We start from the raw sequence: 22,601 nt of genomic DNA, 5'->3' as shown, positions 1-22,601 counted from the left end.
GGCTGAGAGAGGTGGGGTTGTTCAGCCTGGAGAAGAGAAGGCTTCAGGGAGACCTTATAGTGGCCTTCCAGTACTTCAAGGGGGCTACAGAAAAGCTGGGGAGGGACACTTTATCAGGGGGTGTAGGGATAGGATAAGGGGTAATGGTTTTAAATTGAAAGAGGGTAGATTTAGATTAGATATTAGGAAGAAATTCTTTAGTGTGAGGGCAGTGAGGCACTGGCACAGGGTGCCCAGAGCAGCTGTGCCTGCCCCCTCCCTGGAAGGGTTCAAGGCCAGGCTGGACGGGGCTTTGAGCACCCTGGGCTGGGGGAAGGTGTCCCTGCCCATGGCAGGGGGGTTGGGACTAGATGATCTTTAAGGTCCCTTCCAACCCAAACCATTCTATGATTCTATGACCCCTTGCCTCTGAAAATATACCAAGACAGCTGTCAACAACCCAGTCCCCAATTCTGCCTCTAGCATGGGTCTCATCACAGCTATATCTTGTTCTGCTTTGGAATCCTTTCTCCCACCCTTTTATATAAATAATTTAACATGTAGTACCCAGCAGACCTTTTACCTAAATTACAAGATCTCAGGCTAGCTCATCTGCAGTATCATACAGATACACAGGTCTAGCCTTGTATACTGACACAGGGGTTGCTGCTGGCCCCGCTTTAGCGTCATACTGCTGTGCCTGCCCTTTCTTGTGGACTTAAGATCCTTTCTAATCATACTTCCTGGGGGCAAGCTCATCAAACATACTCTGTAACACACTCCTTGGTGCAGAGAACACAGGAACCTGTGATGGAAACACCCATCAGTCCATGGGGACATGTAGTTATGATGCTACAGTAGAGAAGGGCAGAGAAAGAAACCATTATGTCTACAGAGATGAGATGGGACAGAGAGAAACACTGCTCGCCTTACACTGTGCTATGCCACACTCTCGCCCACGAGAGATGCACAGACTCACCCTTCTTCTGCAGCAAGTCAATGGAGATGGACTCTGTGTTGCCATCCGGGGAGAGGCAGAACTCAGCAGGGGGTTTCTCTGCTAGTGAGAAGTAGTCAGGGAAGAAGTCAGTGTAGGTAAGCTGGAGTTGCCTCATAGACTGTCCTGCAGGGCCAAGACAGGGGGGAGAAGTTTCAGTCCCAAGCCCTTATACCAAAGCCTCTCCCACATTGTTTGCTTTTCCCAGAAGCAACCTGCACCAGCAGCAGTCTTCACCCCATCCTGTCCAAGGCTGGGACAACAAAGATACAGGCTTGTTACTCTCCCAGCAACAGTATGTGATGCGAGACTGTACAGTTCAACCCCACAGCCCACCCAACATCTAGCTCCAGCTTGACTGCAGGCCCACAGACACTGGAAGATGCTGTGGGAGGTTCACTCTCATGGGCTGGTGCTATGGGAAACCTTGCTGCACCAGATGCCCAGGGCTGCTGTGAGGATAACCCCAGCAAGTGGGGTCAAAAGTAGAGCACAGGGAGAATCCTTACTGTCACACACAAGCATGCACAGGCAACAAACTACATGTCTTCTGCTTGTCCCCTGGGATGGTGTCTGTTTTCAAAAGGTGACTTCTGCAGGAGCTCTTCCATGTGCTCTATTTCAATCTGGTTGATTCCCCAGCTTTGTGCTAGGCATCTTCCCATGAAGGAGGGATGGAGAAACTGTTCGGGTTGGAAGAGTGAGGTGTGGAGCTTTGGGGAATTCCCTCCATGACTTGAGGCTGGCCTGAAGAACGCTCTCACTCCCACAGACAGACCACACTGCTCTTCCCAGAGGACTCTCACAGGTTCAGTCAAAAGCAGCCTGCCCTCTCAGCCCTTCCTGCACAGGTTTTGGAGGACAGGGAAGCCAATACGGGCAAATCAAACAGAAGACAGAGCCCCTTGGATACCTACAATGCTGCCAGCTGCCCCAGGAAAGCTATAGCGCAGCACCTAGCATGCTGCCAGGATTGGGACAGATGAACGGACACTGTGGGGCACAGACATGAGACCTCCAAGGGCCACAACTCCTCTGTGAGACATGAACTACAAAATGGACACAGCCCAGGAGCACCTGCTGAAGTCTGAGCAGGCTCTTGGGCTGTTCACTTTCCCCTTCAAACCAGCCCAGAGACAGACCTGACTGCTCTCAGCCTGTGGAGAAGGGAGCCTCCACATAGACTGTACCCATTCATGAGGCAATTTTCACCTTCTCCTCGGCCTCCCTGTGAGCAGATGCATCATCCCTCCCACTTGGAGTGGGCAGAGCAGTGATGAAGCCAGGCTGAACCTGAGTCCCAACGTCACCTCCCAGGACCCCCCAGCAGAAAGGTGGTGCGCACCGTTCAGCTTGCAGTGGAAATGGCTGGTGTTGAGAGTGCCAGGGAGCTCAAAGATGGGGTTCCCCCGGTTCAGCCGAGGCTCTTGCTGCCTCCTGTCTAGGCTGCCTGCTAAGCCGGGCAGCCCCGAAACGCGGTCCAGACCCAGGGGGTTCCTCCGCCTGTACTCCCGCCACTTCAGTGCTTGGGGAGAGAGGTGGTTTGCTAGGATGCCGCAGGCAGTGAGCACCAGACGGGAGGATGTGAGCAAATGGGAGGACGTGGAAGGGAAATGGAGAGAGAGAAGATGATAAAGAAGAAGGACAGAGAAAGAGAGACAGCACATTAGTTAAAAGTCCAGCAGCATTTCAGGACGTTAGCACACATACATGGAGGGAGACGGAGGCCACAGCCTGGCAGAGCAGGGCAGGAGCCTGGGTGGCCTTGTGGTTGTGGGCATAGAAGGAGCAGGTTTGGGGGTGCAAGCACCTGGCATGGGGTGCTGCAAGATCAGCAGCCCACACTGCCCTCTCTGGAGACACAGTGTAGGAGTTGGGACTGGAGGTACACACTCTTAGTGTAGGACTTCCTTTTGCAGGCAAAGTGATAGTAGGGGCTATTGGGCACTGCAGTACCCAGACACAATTTTGCACTGAGCCGTGGCTGTAAGAGAGAGTGGTACTATAGGGATCAGCCACAGCTATAGGGAGCTGAGATGTTTCAGAGAAGCATGTCCTGGCGAATGGGTACCTACCATTGAGGGGCCGTATTCCCATGCTGCTCAGGGGACCAGAGCTGCTGGTCTCACTCCCATTTCTCCAATGGGGATCTGCATGGCCTCCTACTCTGCTCACGGGCATACCACCCACCGAGAGGGGTGGGAGGGACCCACTGTGGAGTCGGTACTCAGAAAGCGTTGGGCTCGGCTCCAGCGGTGCCTCCTTCTTGGGAACCAGCTTGGGGTTCTCCTTTTGTCTCAAGGCATCAGCTTTGATGGCTTGAGAGGGCTGCATGGCACTGACAGCAGGGGAAGACCTCGTGGGAAGCAAGTTTGCGGAGATGGGGCAGGATCTGCTCCTGGGAGGCTGGCTCTCTCCAGCTCTCTCCGCAGTGGGTGAGGAAGAAGAGTCCACGCTTTGAAAGAAAGGCACGTTGCATCGCACAGGAGAGTAACTGCCCAGGGGGGACGGCCGGGTTGTCTCGGGGGCAGGTTTCTTAATGCAGCCATCATTGTGGGAGGCAGCTCCATCCACTGAGCGTTGGGTCAGGAGCGTGCTGTGGGCTTGTCTCCCCCTCACCGCTGCCTGCTCTGCCGAGGTGGCTGAGGCTGAGGACTGGGAATTGGAGATCTGCTGGCTGGCAGGACGGTTGCTGGACAAGCTGTAGAGCTGGGAGAGGCTGGAGGCGAAATGGCTGTGCAGGGCACGGGCCTTGGGTGGCTTGCTGAAATGGTGCTGGAAAACAAAGGGCTGGATGGGCAGAGTCGTGGGACGCTGATCCTTGCTGTAGCGTACCACAGGCTTGCTGTCTGTGCCACCACCTTCGGGGAGAGAAAGGGGGACAATTGTGAGGATGGGCAGAGGGACAATCATTGTCAGCCCGGCAGATCACAGGCAAAAGGTAATGTGCTTTCAGCTGCAGGAAGAAGAGAATGAGCTAGAGGCCAGTGACACATGCAGAGTGGTTCAAGTCTGAACTGGTTAGACACATCATGAACTGACAGGGTAAAGACATTTGGCCCCAAATGAAGTGTTTCCAGCTGTTGACAGCTGTCTGGAAGAGTAGAGCGCTGCACCAGAAGCTTGTCTCTTCTGGTAGGGTCATCAGCTTCACATCGCTTGCCCATCCCTTGCTCCCAGGACAGCACAACATCATGGCTCCAAGTGCCGGACCTCAACCTGCTGCTGCTCACGTGGTACCACAAAGACATGGCCCAACGTGCTTTGGTACAGCAAGCTTTCTTATCCCAAATGAAAGTCCCCTCCCAGATGTGCTGAGAACTCACCCAGCTGAGCACAAATATTACATACGATAGCACCGCAGCTCAGCATCCCACATCGCATGCAGCGCTGCCAGAAAGGCTGCTTGCTCCCCCTTCCCCCTCCCTCTTCTTTCTCCCGTAGCTGTTTCCTCTCTGAACACACAGCTCCTTTCATCCCCCTGCCTGTATGAGACCTAAGCAGGATGTTTCCAACCAAATCAGGATGGCAGCAGAAACAAAAGAGCTTCCAACCCAGGACAGCAGAGGTCTGCTCCAGCAAACGATGGACAGGGATGTCCTAAGGGAGTGTGCTGGGCTGATCTCTATGCATGCATGCCTCCAGTTCCTGGTGGGGCCACAGTATCCCAAGGGACACAGCTGAAGAATGACACACTGTGCACTCAGTGCATAACACACAACACTGGATGCAGCCACGCCACATCCCAGCGCGGTGTGGCACTGCCCTTGCTTCCCCTCAACTCCTCCAGCCCACAGCAAATGTGGGGACAAAAGACCCATCCTAAGCACAGGCCTGGTGTAACCAGCTGCCTGTGGGGTGTGCCAGGCCTTTTTCCCTATAGTTAGCTTTTAGCAGGGCTTGCTTTCCCTCTAGTCCTTTCTTAGACCCTTCTAGGCTTGCATGCTGCTCTCAGCTGGAGCAAGGCAGCTCTGCCTCTGTCTCCAGCTGCAGGCAGGAGCTTTCTGCGCAGCACTCATGCCTACCTTGCTGCCACAGAGCAGAGGAAGGGACCCCAGCTGGGGGTGCAGGAACTGCTGGGATTTGTTGCTCTGAGAGCTCCTGTCTGCCCCCTCCTCTCTGAGCAGCTCTTGCTCCTTCCACACACTCCCTCTGTAAACTGAGGGGTGCCTTCTCCCAGCAGAGACCTGCCTTCCTTCCCATCCCACACCAGGCAGAAGTTCAAGACTCAATAAACAAACATGAAAATACCTAAAAAACTCTTGCTCCAAAGGCCAAAATCTCTCCCACACCTGCCACAGCAATGAACATGTTCTCCCTATCTCCTACCAGAAATCTTCAGGGCATTAAATGAAGACAGTCTGATCCTTGGCATGTTAGGGGCTATATACTGCAGCAGTCTGGTCAGAGGCGTTTTAGTCAGGCTCTTACTTGTGAAGCAGGTACAAGAACTGTCTAGGGCAGAGATAGGGGTCTCCTGACATGCTGGAGAAACGGCCATACCTCTGATGGGGCTGCTGCATAGCTTCCTCACCAGGACAACTGACTGCAGTATCAAAGTGCAAAGCAACTCATGCATTACAGGCTTTCCTGCAGAGGGAACTGTGACAATTATCCTCCATAGGAACCTCTGCTGCAATCCAGTGACCTGTGGAGGATATGACCACGATGTTCCAGCAGAAACACACAGCTCCTTTAATCTCTGCAGGACTTATCCCAACAGACTCTGTGAGGTCCCTGACACTGCATCAAGAGGAGACTGCTGGCTATGCCTCTTCCCTCCCTAACTCTGTCCCATGTAGCTTCAAAGAAGAAAGGCTAAAAACTCAATAGTTCCTTTCCCTTTATCTGCTGGGAACATGTCTCTGCTGAGCAGCTTCACATCTCTGTCTCAGGATATAAAGGCAGGTGATTCTCATTGACTGGAGGAGTACAAGACTCTGGAAGGGTGACAATCCTCCAAGCTGCACTGACCCTAAGTACTGATGCTCTGTCTTCCCCTACACGATATGAGAGGTTTGCACAAAACCTCAAGAGGCTTCAAAAACACAAGGACAAGACACTGGCACTGATCTGGGTCTGAAATAAGCACAGCAAGGCTTTGTCCCAGGGAGTGGTAGGCCAGGAAACAAACTGCACAGGCACTGGTCTCCCACTGCCATGCAGGTTCCTCTGCTGTTCCCTCATGTCCCAAAGAGCAGCTTTTCTTTTTACTTCATTCTGCCTAGTTTGGCTCCTTACCGTCTGCTCGGGCTCTAACATCTCTTTGTCCGTGGCCACTGGCAGAGCCACTTGAGAAGCCGGCATCTGCTTCCGTCAGCAGGGAGAGAGGGGCTTGCTCACCTGCCCCATGCCCACTGGGAACCTTCTCACTGGAGACCGAATCTTTGGTGGAACACAAAGCCTGGCTGTCCCCAAAAGCGTGATTCAAACAGAAGCCCTCGCAGCTCCGGTTCAGGCCATGGACAAAGGGCATGGGTGGAAGACTCTGGCTGCGGCGAGCTCTTTCTTCAAGGAAGGCTGGGCAATCCCGCTGTGTCTCAGGGATAGGGGAGAACTCCAAAGAGGAATCACCACTGGACCGGAGTGGTGGGGAGGTGCCGTTTTTCTTCCGGCCTTTAGCCAGTTCAGCAAAAGATGTCACTCGCTTCGGGGGAGAACTCTGGATCGGTATTGCTGGACTTTCACTCAGCTTCACGGGGCAGCTCACCATGCGCTCCAAGGAGCCCAGCCTGCTGCTGGGACTCCTGTCCAGATTCTGATCATAGCTCCTGGAGCGCTGTCGGCTTGTGTTGAGGTTAGGTGGTGACACATTCACATAGACCTGACCCTCAATCATGTTCTGGGTGGATTCTCCCTTTGCCTCCTCTTCATTGCACTCCACGTTGCTTTCTGGTTGTCTCAGGTCAGGCCTTCTAAACAGATAGTATTCAGTGGGCTGGGCTGGGCTACCTTTGGTATGGTCTTCCGAGCAGCTAGTTATGGAAGATCCTGCCGGGCTGGGGGATGACTGGGAAGACAAGTCGCATGTGACTAACTTATAATAATTCTGAGTAGCCACAACGAGCCGTGCTTGGCTCTGGAAGCAGGCAGTGAGGTCTGAGCTCTCTGAAGTGCAAGGCTCACAGTGGAGGTGGTAGGAGTTGCAGTTAGCATCAAGGACAGGCGAGGAGGAGTGCTGACACCCACACACCTTCCCTGCACTCTCTGGGTGATGCGACTCGCAAGACATCTTGGATTCTGTGGGTGATGAATGCAAATCCAGGTAAAAAGCTCCTGTATCTGAGTGGCTGCAGAAGGAAGAATCACAGGACAGGTTGGCTGAGTTCAGGTTAGAGCGAGAATGGCCGTTCATTTTGTTGTAGAGAGCACTGAAGTTCACCAGCACCCCATCAGAGCTGTTGCAGGAAGAGTCGCTGATGTAGCCCATCTGTTGGTCTATCGCTTCCGACTGACTCGATGAACTGTAGCAGCGGCAGTGCTGGAGCTCCGAGCTGGAACAGCTGCACGTCCGGCTGTGCAGGGCATCCTGATTCCTCAGTGATTCACCCGTGTTCTGATTCCACTCCTGGTCACCACCATCGAAGGAAAAGTGTGAGGAGCTGCCGCGATGGCAGCTGCATTCATCCAGCTCCATGCGTTCCGAGGCCTGGTGGCACCTGTTCGCGTTGTTCCTCTTCTGGACGTCGTCGCTGCTGATTTTGTCCTCTTGCCCATCTACCACACCAGACCGGCTGGCCATGTTCCAGGATTTCACAATGTGGTTGGAGTCGTGGAGGTGGAAAGGGGGCAAAGCCAGCTCATGCAGATGAAAGGGAGGTTTGCCAGCCACAAGTGAGTTGTGAAGGTGGAAAGATTTTTGACCCAGGTCATCCCCAAAGATGCTGAGGTCTTCACCCTCACTCAGCAGGAAAGGGTTGTGTCTCTTACTGACACTAGGGACAATCAAATCCCTCGCTTTGCCTTCTTTGTTGCCTGAGGCCTCTGCTGAGGTTTCGGAGGTCTGGAGAAAGCTGCTGTACACCAAGGAGTCAGCCTGTGAAAGGTCTCTGTCTGGAAGGGCAGAGGTGCGTGTAACGCTGAGCTCTGGCTGGCAGAAGGGGTTGGTCCTTTTGCTCACGGAGCAGCACTGTCTGTCGGGGACCTGGCAATGCACCAGGGGAATGTGATGGACAATCAGCGTCTCACCAGTCAGCTTGGGTGGACTATCCATGGTGAGGAATGCTCTTCAGGACATCAGTTAAGCTGGTGCTACCCATGGACAGGTAGGGCTGCACGTGAGAGGCCGGGAGGATACTTCTCATGAGGGAATTCAGATACCTAGAGAGAGACAAACACACAAAGGAAGTCACCTCTCAGGAAAGGCAGTGACTGGTTAAAGCATCCTGGGTTTGTCTGAAGGCTTCACGTGCCAACAAGGACCAAACAGACTGGTCCTCATCAGCACAACTACCTGAGCACAAGGTCCCAAGTTGTCCTTCTTCAGGGAAAGCAGCACTATGTAAGACAAACACATCCCTCTCCCCACAGACTCCTGGGATGACACTCGCGCTTCCAGCCGACCCCTCTCAAACTTCACCTAAGTGAGCCACCAATTTCACTCAAGTGGCCAAAGCGCTGCACAGGCTTTGGGCCAAATGAAAGCCTCACTGCGGATGGGTGGCACTGTCCGCTCACAGGAAAACGCGCAGACAGCAGAGGGGCTGAAAGGAAGTGCTGCACTCTGATGAGAGCCGTCCACCTTCTCACACTGCATTAAGTATCTCCGTCTCCCTTTAGGTACGTTGAGCTTTCCTTTAAGAACCGAGCACTGAACTGCACTGCCAAGCCTTGCAATGTTAGAGACCCACAAGTCCAGGCAGACTGGAAAGCAGGAACAGACTGGAATAGGAAAGCAGCAACAATCCTTCCTCTCCAAAATCCAGAAGCCCCCATGAGGTCCTGAGCTGTTTTAATGTTGCCAGGGGAGCATGCCAAAGTATGTATCTACTTATGTATACAAGGGCCTCCCATGAAAAGGAGTGGATGATTTCAGTGAGGCCATGGGGAGCCACTGGTGATGGTTAAATAGGTCCCATACAGCACACTGCCTTCAGCCAATCTTTTGCTGATGGTTAAGCCTCAGCTCATACTGGTTCCTCTCATGGTCTGGGATGCCTGGTTCCCAGTTCTCTGACACTCTGACACATTATCTGTGGCACTTATCTGCTTATCTTATTATCTGCTGCATTTCACAACAGTACAACTGCCACAGTCCCAAGAGCCACAGGCAGGGCACAAAGAGCCCCAGTCCCTCAGTGTTCAGTAAATAGCACATTCTCATGAAGTTAGAGGAAGATGTTCACCAACATTTGATATGGGAGAGTACAGAACATATTTGTTCCTCCTTCCTCATCTAACCCACAGGTCCAGCCCGCAAGCACCCCTAGGACAGTCTGTAGGGGGTTTCTCTCTTGCCTTCCCTTCTACATGTCAGAGAAGCCAACGCAGAGAAGTTGTCCTGGTTTCAGCTGGGATAGTTAATTTTTCTTCTTAGCAGCTAGAATAGCGCTGAGGTTTGGATTCAGTGTAGGACTGGGTATGAGAAGAACGCTGATAACACACGGATGTTTTCAGCTCTTGATAAGAGATCAAGGACTCTCCAACTTCCCGTGTCCTGCCTGTGCGCAAGTGCACAAGAAGCTGGGAGGGATCACGGCCAGAGCACCAGACACAAACTGGCCAGTGAAACATTCCACACCACGCTCAGTACATAAAGGAGGGTCTGCTGGGAAGGAGGGGGTTCCCTCTCACTTCTGGGATTGTGACTGTGGGATCTTGGTATTTCAGGATTGCTAGCTGGGAACAGGCTGGGTATCAGTGGTGGTGAGCAATTGCATTGTGCATTACCCATTTGTGCTTTCTATTATTGTTATTGTTTTATTTTATTTCAATTGTTAAACTCAACCTTATCAACTTTATCTCAACCTGTGAGTCTCCCTTCACCCCTCCAGTTCCCTTCCCCATCCCCTGGATGGGGGAGGGTGAGCGAGCAGCTGCGGGGTGTTTGGCTGCTGGTTGGGTTCAAACCACAACAGAAATGCATGGGAGGTTGTGCTGGGTTTCTGTGGTGCAGCTTTTTTTTTTGGTAGCAGGGGCAGGGAGCTACAGCAGTGGTCCCTGTGAGAAGCTTCTTGAAAGCTTCACCAGCTCCAAGTCAGACCCACCTCTGGCCAGGGCTGAGCCGATCAGCTGCGCCTCTGCAATAACATATTTAAGAAGGGGAACCTGGGAGGAGGTTGGGACTTGTGAGGGGACTTGTGAGGAGGAGTTGTAAGAAGGATAGACACAGAGATTAGTGGAAGGAAGAAGAAGGATGTGGAGGAGGTACGCCGGAGCAGAGACCCCTGTATCCCATGGTGAGATGGCAGGGCTGCCCACCTGCCACCCGTGGAGGTCCACAGTGGAGCGGAGCCTGACATGAAGCCAGTGGAGGAGCCCACGCCAGGGCAGGAGGCTGTGCTTGAAGCAAGCCGGGACTCTGAGGGGAGAAGCGGCTCCCGCTGTTGTGGTTCGGCGCTGGGAGGGCTGCAACACGCGGGGGGGACCCACTCCAGAGCAGCTCGGGAGCTGCTGCGGCCCGTGGGGAGGGATCACGCTGGAGAAGGTTCGTGGAGGACTGTCTGCAGTGAGAGGGGAGCCCCGGGGAGCAGGGGAGGGGTGTGTGGTGTTCCCCCACCTCCCGAGAAGGAAGGAGCAGGAGCTGACTGTGACCCCCATCCCCTGCCCCCTGCGCCGCTGGGGGAGGAGGGGGAGAGATGGGGAGCAGAGCTGAGCCCGGGGAGAAGGGAGGGGTGGGGGGAGGTGTTTTTGGGTGTGGTGGAGCTTCTCACTGTCCCACCTTGTCTGTTAAGTGTTGTCTTTGTTAGTGTTTGAATTAAAGTGATGTTTCTTTTCCTTCCCCTAATGAGCCTGTCTTTTGCCCCTGACCCTAGTGGGTGAGCCACCCTCCTTGTCCGTAGGTGGATTCCTGAGCCATTTTGCTTCATTTTTCTCCTTCCCATTCCTGCGAGGGGAATGGGTGAGTGAACAGCTGTGCTTGAATTAAAGTGATGGTTCTTTTCTTCCGCTGAGTCTGTTCTCTGCCTGTAACCATAATGGGTGGGTGACTCCTCCCAGTCCTGAGATGGATTCCTTGAGTCGATTAGTGCTCCATATTCTCCCTGCCTCTGCCATCTCTGTGATGGGGGAGTAAGTGAGCGGCTGCGTGGTGCTCAGTTGCCTTCTGGGCCTTAAACCACGAAAGAGGGCAGCTAAGGCAGCAAGGAGAGGGAGAAATCACAGAAGACAGTGGTGATCCAGGATGATCCTGGGGGATTATAAAATGACCTAGTGCTCTCATGGATTCACCAGTTGTTCTGAAAACCCTGGCCCAAACACCTTTGCTCAGCAACCTGCATCCCGTATCTCATCCAGGCATCCTCACTGCTCACAGCACCCTGACACCACATAATGTGATCCTGCTCTGAACTCCATGACCCTAGATCTGCTGCCACCACTGACCTTCAGTCTCCAGAAAGTGGCACCCACAGTATCTGCCTTTGCTGACCTTACCCTAGCATTTGTGATTAGCTGCAAAGGCACATGGGAGCCAGGAGGAAAACTGAGAAAATGTGGGATAAGTGAAGTTAGAACAACAGTATAAGCAATGAGACAGCTCCACAGAAAGATCAGGAACTTCAGTTCTTTCTGCTTCATGGCATAAGAATAGCTATCAAAATATGCTAAAAAAAAGATCAGAAGTACATTCCTCCCACACATAGTAGTGCTTCTTACAGACACAGGATGATGCTTGCAGGAAAAAAATACAAAGACGGAAACAGATCCGGTGTTTACAGTAAACACCCAATGATGTAAAAGTTAATGCTAACACCAGTGCTGGCGAACAGACAAGACTTCTGGTAGACTCTACCAGAGATCATGATGAGACCTACATGAGGGGTACACTCACCCTCATGTCTGCTTCTGCTGGGATGTTTCACCCAGTATTGGGCTCTGAAGTAGAAAGGTCACCTGGACCACTTGGCCCATATCCAGCTGGACTATTGTGCGACCCTGAACATACCCCTACCTGAACATACCTATAGCCCCACCTATAACCTCCCTAATGCCTGTATCAACCTTCACTCCCCTTTCAGTGACTCCTCTTTCTGACAAGCCTCTGGCTCCTTTCCCACAGCTGCTGTTGCAGGAGCTTAAAGGAGTGAGTCTCTCCGCAGCCTGATTCCTGGGGGAAGTTCTTTTACACCAGGGATTCCCAAGATCACATTGTTCAAGAAACACTGTGGGTAATAGCAGCTCCAGACCCTGCGCTTAGGACACATACATGCTGAAAGTGGCGTTCTACAGTGCTCATGCCACATTTTGGACCTTGGGCATCACTGATGGTACATGTAGCAGCAGGAGCCCCTATTTATTCTGTCTCCTTCCCCACGCCTGCCAGCATTACGGGAAAAAAGCTGGTCCCTCGTGCCTATCTGCTCATGCAGGCCTCCCCTACCCTTATTACTGCCTTTGTAGCTGATTACAGGGCTCAGATCACATCTCTCCATAAGGTTTTGCTATCTTTTGAGTGTTGCCACAATACAACCACTTGAAAAGCATAATTTTGAGGATGCAGACTGTGATGACAGCACGCTTCACTGATGAAGCACCAGTTCTCTGCTGCCTCTGGGAAATGGCTGCTTGGAGCCGGCTCCCAGCAGCAGCATCGATCTGCTGACAAGCCCTGCTGAGCATCACACACTTCATGCTGCTGTGGGAGGACAAAGCTTGCACAGGCACACTTTGACATTTGACAGCAAAATGTCAAGGGAGCTGACAGAGCCATTTCCCAGCTGTCTCCCTGGAGCGCTGGCTGTAACATGCAACACTGCCCAGCTATTTGGTTTCAGTAGCAGCACAGGTTCCCCGGGTGGACTGTGATTCACTGAGTGCCACAGATGCTGCAGCAGACGGATGCCCACTCTGCCTGCACCCACAGCCTGCTCCCAGCACACAGCTCCGAGCTCCCATATCACGGGTGGCATGCAGCCAGCTCCTGCCAGGAGCCATTCTGACAGCTTCTTTAGGGATATGCATGACTTTTTTTGTGCCCTAGATACCCCTGCTGTTTCTCTTAGGACATCTCTTCTGGCCTCCTCCTGTCTTAGGGATGGAGGGAGGTTGGCAATGGCACTGCCAGTGCAGGGGTTATCCAGTTCCCAACATCAGAGCATCCTCCCTGACAATAGTACCATCTCTTCACTCTCCCTCCCTGATTCTGGAAGACTGTAGAAGGATTCTCCCACTTCCTATTCAGGGTCTGGTAGACTGGGATTGACACTGGGCCATAAAATCCAGCAAGCAGAGTAGTTTTGGATTCCGCTGGCTTTGATCAGCTCTTTGTAAACCCCTCATACCCCTTTGCAGGGGGAATTTTCCAGAGATGGAGAGGCAGTCTGTACCTCAACGCTTTTTGCCAAATCAGTTCATTCTTCTTATTTATCATTTGCAATAGCACAAACCCACAGTGTGCTGAAACCTGCTCAATCCTACACACACAATAGCAAACACAGCATCCCATAACAATCCCTGTGTGGAAAATCATGTCGTGGCAGTGCAAGGCAGGGGGAACACCATGACTCTAGACATATCAGTGCAACAGCCATTTTATTTGCAAACGTCAAAATTTTTTGCCTTCTCCAGACTGACACCATCTGCTGCTAGATAGGAGATACAGGTTGTTTATTCAGTCAGCTCTTTCTTGAGGTGCTAAGAGTTACTTGGAAAAGGTGAGGGCCAGACATTCATTACCTGGGGATGCTTCATTCCAGTCAAGATAATACAGAGAGAAGGATGGCTTTTTGTGAGATACATATGGTGTGGCGTGGAACTGCTCATGAATGCTTGTACCCCCATGTATAAATACACATGGCAAAAACGCCTTAGCTGCAGCAAAACTCTAGGTAAATAGGAGTTGAGTGCTGAGCAACAAAGGATGGTTCAGTACTGATCTGAGAGCCACCTACCAAACCGTGTCTGCCCTTTAGAAAGGAGGCAGCATGCTGCAGATAACAGTGGCATGAAGCACCTTGCACAGCTGAGCCCTTCAGGCTCTGCACTTCATGCCTTGTTAAGTCTTTGCTGAGCACTACATAGAGGCTCCCAAACCCCTCCTCTGTCGTATCCTCAAAGACTGACGACACTGTGCTAATTGAAGGGTGGTTGGTGCAGCTCCATGGCTTCTGGAGTACAACCTCTTGCCTCTGCAACACTGCTGAGAAGATGCAGAAGCCATCAGAACTGTCTCCAAAATGGCCTGCAAGGCTCTGCTTCAATTAGAAGGGGATGGTGCAAACTCCAGCCTTGCCTCCAAGTGATGATGCATGAGGTGTGGTGGTCAAATACCTCCAGGCATACCCCACTATCTGTTTCTGATCCATTCACACTTTTGGAGTTCCATCGTTGATTACTTAATACCCTGCTCTGCTCAGCACTGTCAGCTGCACATGTGGGGCAACAGGGTTCAACATACAGCGACACAAGTTTCCTCATAAAATGTAATGCAATACTGGGGGAGGCATGGAGAGATTTCAGAAATAAATGTATGTAAATGCAAAAAGATTGCACATATAGCACAAAGGATGAAGAGGGAGGAACAAGGCTTTTTGGAGGCTGGCTTTTCTGAACAGATTACTTATTCTACAAATCTCAGTCACTTCATCTTTGAAACTGAATGCCCAATGGAAACCTTTAACTGTGAGGGTTCTTTCTGCTTCTTTCTGAATAGCTGTGGTTTCACTGTCATCACCTTCCTCAGATGGACAAGATCCATCAAGTCACTCAAGGGTCAAAGATGGAAAAACAGGGTTAAAAGCTGGACATTCTGTTTCATAAATGAACCAGCAAAAATCCTTTTGTATTGGAGCTGGTTGTTCTGTAAGGGTTGTTCCATGTGAATATCTGACTCCTGCAGAGCATTTGCATTAACATGCCCGAAGAAACCACACAGCTCTACAAAACAAGTACAAGCAGAAATGCTGCAAAAAGCAACGGTTTGTGTGAGCTTGCAGACAGAGGCACAATACAGACATCTCCTCTTTGCTCCACAGGGAGAGATATATTCAGTTTACTCCCTGTAAGTCTACCTCCAGGCAAAAGGGCTGGGACATGAATCCAAAACCACTCGTCAGACAGCATGGGGGATCTCAGGCCTCACTGGCTCCAGCACCAGTTCCCAGTAACACAGTTCATCCCTGCACCAGATTTGCCACTCCAAAAGCTGCCACAAAGGACTGAATTATTAAAAAAAAAAAAACTTAACAGGAAAATTACAGGAAACTGGAGGGCATTCAGGGAGCAGCATCAGTGAAGACGTGTGAGGGGCACAAGATGAGTGGCCTGGGGACCAGTCTGAACCATTGGGGTGAGTAAGAAGAGGATGGAGATGAGGAAGCCTGTAAGTTGTACAGTGGGACTAACTAGTGGTATTTGTTTGGACATCTGTTTGTTTCTCGTCAGCTAATGCATCTGTGTCAAACTCATGCCATCATTAAATGTTTTAGTAAATCATCCAGCACCTTTAATGAAAGAAAAGGTGTAAAAGGAAATACTGGTTGTTTGACTCATCCTAAACCTCTGGCTCTCCTTCCGGGACTAGGAGAACAATGAGCACTGAGGGTGGTCTGCCTGGTCCCAGGGCAAATATTCCAGCACTCAAGTGTTTAAAGGGGGCTTCGTCAAGACAGAAAGACTAAATATTTCCTAAATTTCTGCCTCAGCTCAGGCTGGTTCCGCTTCTGATGCTGAGCAAACAGTGATTCCTAAAATGATCACTTCCCTTTTCTTTCCACAATGAGGTGCTGTCTGGGCCAGGCCTTTTTCCAGCGGTTTCCAGGACAGACTGACTAAGCTCATGATTAATGTATTATTACATCCCAGAACTGTACAGGATTATGATTTGTTCAAAATGGAAACTGCAGCACGTGATGATCAATCACAGCCCTTGCGCTCATGGCAGCAAGGAGCTATGCAGGTCAGGGATGAGGGTCTTGCCAGCAGAGATGAGAGGGTGTGTGAGACAAAAATAAACAGTAAGCAGTATGTATATTCCTGCCAATGACACAACTAGCATGAGGCAGGTACTGTCTCCCAGTCAGAGGAAAACAAGCCCCAGCTGCTTTGGGCATTCTGAGTTACACAAGACATCAGAAATAGCTCAAGCAGCAGATCTATACCAGCTAGTGACCAAACCAGTTTCTCCCATTTCTGTGCTCCCTTGCTTGGTGAGTCATCATCTGGCACGTGGCACTTGGCAGGAGCCACTTATAGGCTGTGACTCAGGAGCATCCACAGCAGTGATCTGGGCTGGAACCTGCTCCTCCTTCTCCCCACTGGCCAGCCTCTGCCCCAGCCCTCACCACATATGCTCCTAATTACTATATGCAAATACACAGAGGAGAAAAAGACTGATGTTTCTAGCTGTTAAGATCACACTGAAATTGCTGCTGAATTAAACTGCAGACACAGTAAATCCTTTCTTATCACAGACACTCCAGTAGCAGCAGGTGAGGGACTATACTTCTGTAGCACCCTTCTGACTGAGTACTCTGAAAACATACTGAAGAGCTTACAAAAGCATAAATTACACAGCTCCCTTCTGAAACATGGATCTGCCTGGGTGCTGGAGCCTTGCTGCTACAGGGCTCCCAGAGCACTCAAGAGCCCACACAGAAAGACAAAAATCCTATAAACAAATTAAATTGCTGGGCAGAATAAGTAGCTGAAGATGCCAAGTTTAACTCCTCCTTAACTGCACAGCTCTGGCCAGGGCTTAGTGGCAAAGCAGGGCTGTCAGCTGGGTGCCTCGTGAACGTGCTCCTTTTACAGACCTGCCCGACTGAGAACCCTGGGAACCAGAGGCTGCAGCTGAGTAGTGACAAAAACACTGCCAGCAATTGTGGGTGAACCAGAGTCAAAGCCGGCAGAAATGTGGACTGAAGGTTTTCCCACCAACTTCGATGCCTGTGAGCCGTGAGCTCAAAACTCTCCACCACAACAGCCACAGGAGGGCAGGGAATTAAGCGTCCTGCTGAGAGAGTTCAGGCATCAAGCTCAGCGCAGCTTCCTGAATCAAAGACAGCTCTTGGACCTGTACCTGCAGGCATACGAAATGGAAAAACTGCTCACAAAGTCTGTTATACGGCTGCATGCGATGGTGAATGAGCAGCCGTTCTTTCTCAGGTGTGCACTGCAGGGGCAAGGCTCCCAAGATGATAGCAAGAGCTGCAGAGGGAGGGGATACTTTGTATGGATGGAGATATTCTCAACAGGACTGGAGATTTCAGGGGTTGCTGGGAATCTGAAACATCCCTAGAATTACTATACTTTGGAAGGACCTCTCGGTGAGAGGTCACAAATCACTTCCACCATGCCCTCAGGACTCTCCTCCCTAATGTCTACTGGAATCTGGCTTCAGACAACTTGGTGTTTCCCGGACCATGGCAAAGGAGAGGCTCTGCTTACCCAAGTCTTATGGGAGGATAATTTCAGAAGCAAATTTAATCTGTGAAAATAAAAAGCACACAAGGACAGCTCCATCTCAGGTAGTTCCAGATCCCCTATCACCTTCATGATAGGGGAAAAGAGATGAGCTAAGCCCTGAAAGATCTGTCTTCACAGTGGGTAAGATCTCACTGCAGTACACGTCAGCACATTCATACAGACTCCAGCCACTCCATGGCTGCATATTTTCACTATTGATTCTTCTCCATCCAGATTAAAATTGGCATTGCATTTCTGTCCACACCACCCCTTGCAGGAATCACAGCTGCAAAACACTCCCTGCAAGGCAAAAGCATCAGTGATCACTGGAGAAAATCTAAAAAATAAGGAACTCTGTCTTAAGATAACTCAGTTAAAGAGGCTGTAAAATCGTGTTTACTGTCTATTCAGCCCAGAGCTCCATGTATGTAGGAATCACTCACTATCAAGTAAAAACCAAACACTTCTGGGATGGCTGATTACAGATGTACAACCCCATGTAGCAACACAGCAAAGGCAGAACAGGCAGCAAAGGTGGCTACAAGAGAGTGAAGTAAAACCACAGCAGGGCCAAGTTCTTGAAATAACCGAAGCATCACCACACAAGCCACCATAGAGCAGCTAGAGATGTCAAAAAGCCTCACCAGGATTATTTTCAGACTTGAACACAATGGTGGTGCAATGGATTGCTAACAGGACTAGGTAGCCATGTCCAAGTGAACAGGAGAAGCAATGAAGGTATGACATTACCTAACAGTGATGGGCATCAGTTTTGCGAGACAGGCAGAATGCCTGCATCTGCAGAGCTCTGTTATTTTTAAATGATGCAATCCTACATGGAATTTAATACACACTGTGTGCAATCAGATCAGGAGTTCCAAAATCAAGCACAAACAGAAAACATCCCAGCAGCGGCCTGGTTTTATTAGATGTTCCTCTTCACAGTGCACATCTAAATGGTTTTTCAAACAGCTTCTACATCAAAAAGCTGACTCCTGCTAAGACTTCAGGAAACTTTAACCCTTCCTAGCTCTAGGAGGTTCTGCCAATACCAGAAGCAATAACTGGGTACACGGGAAGAAGTTTTCTGTCTCTCCAGAGCAGGAATATGCAATAATCAATTCAATGTTGTGGAGGCTGGCAGCACCCTGATTTGGGGATGATAGGATGCTACAAAGCAAAAGGCTGAGTATCAGCCCAATAAAGGCAGCATCTGGTGACACTAATGTATCAAATTTATCCTGCCCTCTGAAGGACATCAGGACCACACATACTTTTGCTGCTGACAGCTGACTGCTTTTAGACCACAGGCTGGATTTTGCAGTGAATGTAGCTGGAGGTAGCACACAGGTTTGGAAAGGGAATTTGCTTGATTACTGTTAAGACTGTGCATTTCTTGACCCTTTTTTGGCCAGGTCCCTGAACAAACAGGTCCTCTGTAATCAAGTCCAAATCCTATCTGAATCTCACTGCAGCAGAATTCAGGGTGGGTGAATAAAAAAAGCAGAATGATTTCCAAGATGATGGGACCAGAAGCTTCCGAACAGGGAACAAATCCTTGGAACATAGCAAGACTGTGCAAGATTAGAAAACACTCTTTGCACTCCACAGCAGATCTTGATATGACCTCCCTGGCCAAAACAAGTCTATCAAGAATCCTATTCTCAAGAAAAACAAAATCAAGGAGACCCATGGTCACTAGCACAGAAATAGAGGGTGGAGAAAGATGTAATGGACAGATGAACACACTTCATGGATCAAGTGCTACAGGGAAGTTTTGATTTCAGCACAGGAACACAGACATCTGTGGAGTGAATCAGATGGGTAAAGTCCTGTCCTCCACCCCCGCCAGCAGAGTTCACATGGTCTGAGTGAGGTGCAATAACCCCAAAGGGGGCAAATGAGAGACCAGCTGCTCCATTCTCCCCCAAGTCACAGGCTGTCTCCTCCATATGGGAACAGTTCACATCTAGAGGTGGCTTTCATCACCCACCATAGAAAGTTAGGAGCCTATACATAGTGCTATATATTCTTGACATCCCTTATAGCATTCCATTTTTTTTTTTTTTCTGAATTCTTGCAACTGTCAGGGCTTGTAACTTCCTGAATCTGTGAGTTCCACACCAAATTACAGACTACAGTAGTAGTTATCTGTCAGTCCTTTTGAACATACGGGCATTTAACTTCATTGCTCCCTGGGCAACGGCAGGGAGAGTATCATCTTTTCTACGACATTTGCTACCCCTCTGAGAAGTCCCAAGCTTTTCATTCTGCTCACGTACAAGAGTATTCCCAGATCCTTGGTCTGGTCACCAACTCCTCTCCAAGTGTCTTCCTGATGTGTGGGTGTGTTTCTATGTTTGCATGGCCAGCAACAAAGCAGAACTCAAGAGGATCTGGATGAAACCACAGCATCAATTTACGTAACATTTTCCATGCAACAGAACTAACAAAAGGCAAGCCAGAACCTTAATAAAATACTTATGAAGCAGACCAGGCACTCCTAATGATTACACATACTTTTCTTCCGAGAGGAGAAACTTATCCCTTACAGAGGCTGGCAACCCAAACCAAACTCTGCTTGTAAAGCTCTATTCGGGACAGTTTATTTTAGGATATCACTCCACAAGACAGCTCATGTGCTAATTAGGCTTGGAATGATGGGGCTCAACAGAGCATTAAGGGTCTTACTAACTAAATCTGATAACCCTGGATTAACTAAGGTCTTCTGCTGAGGAAAGTCCTGCTGGGCTGCAGAAGGTGCATACACCTATTCCGTAGGAGAAAAAAAATAGGGCAAACAGGGATGATCTTTGGTTCTATACTGGAAGAGCAGGCCAGAGGCCCAGGGCACACACCAGGTCTAGTGGAAGAATGACCACTCAGCTTTTAATTACTTCAAGGGTGTTCAAGAGGCCTGAGGAGACACCTTAAGACTGTAGGCTCACAGATCTTCCCAAGATAGGACACCTCCCATTTGGATACCTCCTTTCTTGAAGCTGCTGTGTGCTTTCTGTATCCGATGTCTTGGAGAAAAGAACAAGTACCTGCAACAAGTGGTGAGGAAGAATTTGCCTCTCCTAAGCCCCTACACTGAGATAGGCCTCAGCTCAACCAGGTTTCAAAACTCTGCAACTTCTGAACACGTACTATAAATACACTGGGTAGTCTTATTCACACAAAATTCACATTTGGGAATATTGCTGGGCTTTGAAGTTTGACAGCAAGTTCATGACTAATTAATCACAGTATGTGAAAATTATTCCTATTATCAGTTTCAAATAATCCTCCTTAATTTCCTGGAATACTTCCATGTTACAAGCAGGGCACCTCATAAATTACTATCGTATTTCTCTAGATGATTCATTATCTCATACCACAAACCCTACAGTTTTCCATTTAACACAAATAATTCCCATTTCTTCAGTCTCTCCTCTTATGATAGTTTTCTAGGACTTCCTGCAGTTTCCTGGGCAGTTTCTCAATTGCCTCCAATTCTGTGGTCAATCTTCTGAGCTGGGGTGACAAATAGCACATCGTTTCGCCATTAACAGTGAGATGTCCCCTGCTTTGTGTTATCAACATTAGAAGACTCTGTACCATAATTTTCCATTCAGTTTCTTATGTACCTTAACATTCATATGTAGATGCTTAACAAGTAAAGTCCCTTATGACCAGGGTGATATCCAGGCATTTTTTGCATTTTAATGACATCAGTTTAATGAGCTGGAATCTATTTAATCTATTTAATGATTTGGAACCTGACCAACGGTAATTTGCTGACTATCTTCTGTCACGTACATGTATATAACGTAGCATCAAACTCAAAAAATCAAGGTTTACAACAAGACTAGCCTAGAAGAAACCAAGGGATTTTTCTTACATAGTTGTTCTTCAAGGAAAGGAGTTTCTTCTACCTGCCTGTGGCTTGTGATTTGGGGGAGGATTTCTCCCTCAAGTTTTACAAATTCTTTGCATAGGCTTCTGGGGGGAGGTTTCCCATGTTCCCATGCAAATTCTCTCTGTGGTCCTCCAAGAGATAAGAGGGTCTTCAATGTCTGACTAAGGTCTGGGCTGAAGGATATTTTCCTTGGTGAATTTGCCTCATTAAATCAGTGATATCTGGTGGCTTGTCTCCAAGAAAGAGGATTTCACTTTCGTTTTGATGAGCAGGTCGAGAGTTTGTTGGGGTTTTTATTTTCAACCTCAACTGGTGTCAAAGGTAAAACAGACAACAAGGCAGTAGACCAAAACACTGGCTGTCAAACACGCTATGGTACAGAGGGGAATCACCCCTCAGTGCCTCCAGGACAAATACAAACACATTGATTGAGTCTGGGGTGTTTTTCCACTCTGCAGTATCAAATCATGTCAGCAGCACACAGCCTGGGAGAGGTCAGGGTTATGGAGATGGAGACATTCTTTGGGGTCTCTGAAGCTTGTGCAAAGTCACTAACAGATAACAGAAACCCCCATGGATCAACAACTACTGTGTCTTAACAAGATACAGCCAAACACAAACTGAATGATATGTGACTAGAGCATTATCACCTTTGTGCATTAACCACCCTCATGTCATTGCTTGTCAGAGCTGGGACATACTTGGTTCTGGCAGTTCTTCCTGTCCTCCCCTGTTACTGTGCCATGAACTCGCTAGCCCTACTGCATTAGGGTCTATAGGCCTCTAGGGATGTCTGAGGTCCCCCTGTGCTCCATGCAGCCTCACCTTTCCTCTGACCCAGTTCTCCCCCCAAAACAGCCAGTCTAAGAGGAAACAGGGAAGGGAAACACATGGGAAGAAAAAGGCTGTCAGTTTTACTGTAATAAGAAGCAGTCACCACCTTCAGAGTGCTTTATAAATACAGTAATTATAAATAGCAAGTGCCTGCAGAAATGAAAGTGAAGCATATAAGGAGCTGAAGGCAGAAGGAGACATCTGGGTAAGGAAGATGCTTTCCTCAACGGCCATTTTAAGTACTATGACCTGCAGGATCAGGAAGATAAATCTCAGCAGTAGGTTAAGTTAGATGCCACTGACTCTGGACAAGAGAGAACAGCTTGT

General features: G+C 49.6%; 1 protein-coding gene across 6 annotated transcripts in view; it reads right to left on the bottom strand.

Moving 5' to 3' along the window:
- Positions 1 to 22,601, bottom strand: part of RUSC2 (RUN and SH3 domain containing 2) — a 67,174-nt gene that overhangs the window by 11,305 nt on the left and 33,268 nt on the right. For 5 of the 6 annotated variants that reach the window (XM_032988121.2, XM_042804422.1, XM_032988123.2 and 2 more), the window contains 4 exons: positions 6,218 to 8,296; positions 3,052 to 3,837; positions 2,322 to 2,522; positions 959 to 1,102 (listed from right to left, as the gene is read on the bottom strand). In XM_032988121.2, the coding sequence (XP_032844012.2) occupies positions 959 to 1,102; positions 2,322 to 2,522; positions 3,052 to 3,837; positions 6,218 to 8,189 (3,103 nt within the window). In that variant the 5' untranslated portion in view covers positions 8,190 to 8,296. The remainder of the gene's footprint in view (positions 1 to 958; positions 1,103 to 2,321; positions 2,523 to 3,051; positions 3,838 to 6,217; positions 8,297 to 22,601) is intronic. The other variant, XM_032988125.2, reaches the window with a different exon arrangement.

This window comes from Tyto alba, unplaced genomic scaffold, assembly GCF_018691265.1.
Source record: "Tyto alba isolate M040663 unplaced genomic scaffold, T.alba_DEE_v4.0 Super-Scaffold_42, whole genome shotgun sequence".
Taxonomy (NCBI): Eukaryota; Metazoa; Chordata; class Aves; order Strigiformes; family Tytonidae; genus Tyto; species Tyto alba.
This window is presented reverse-complemented; position numbering and strand designations above follow the sequence as displayed.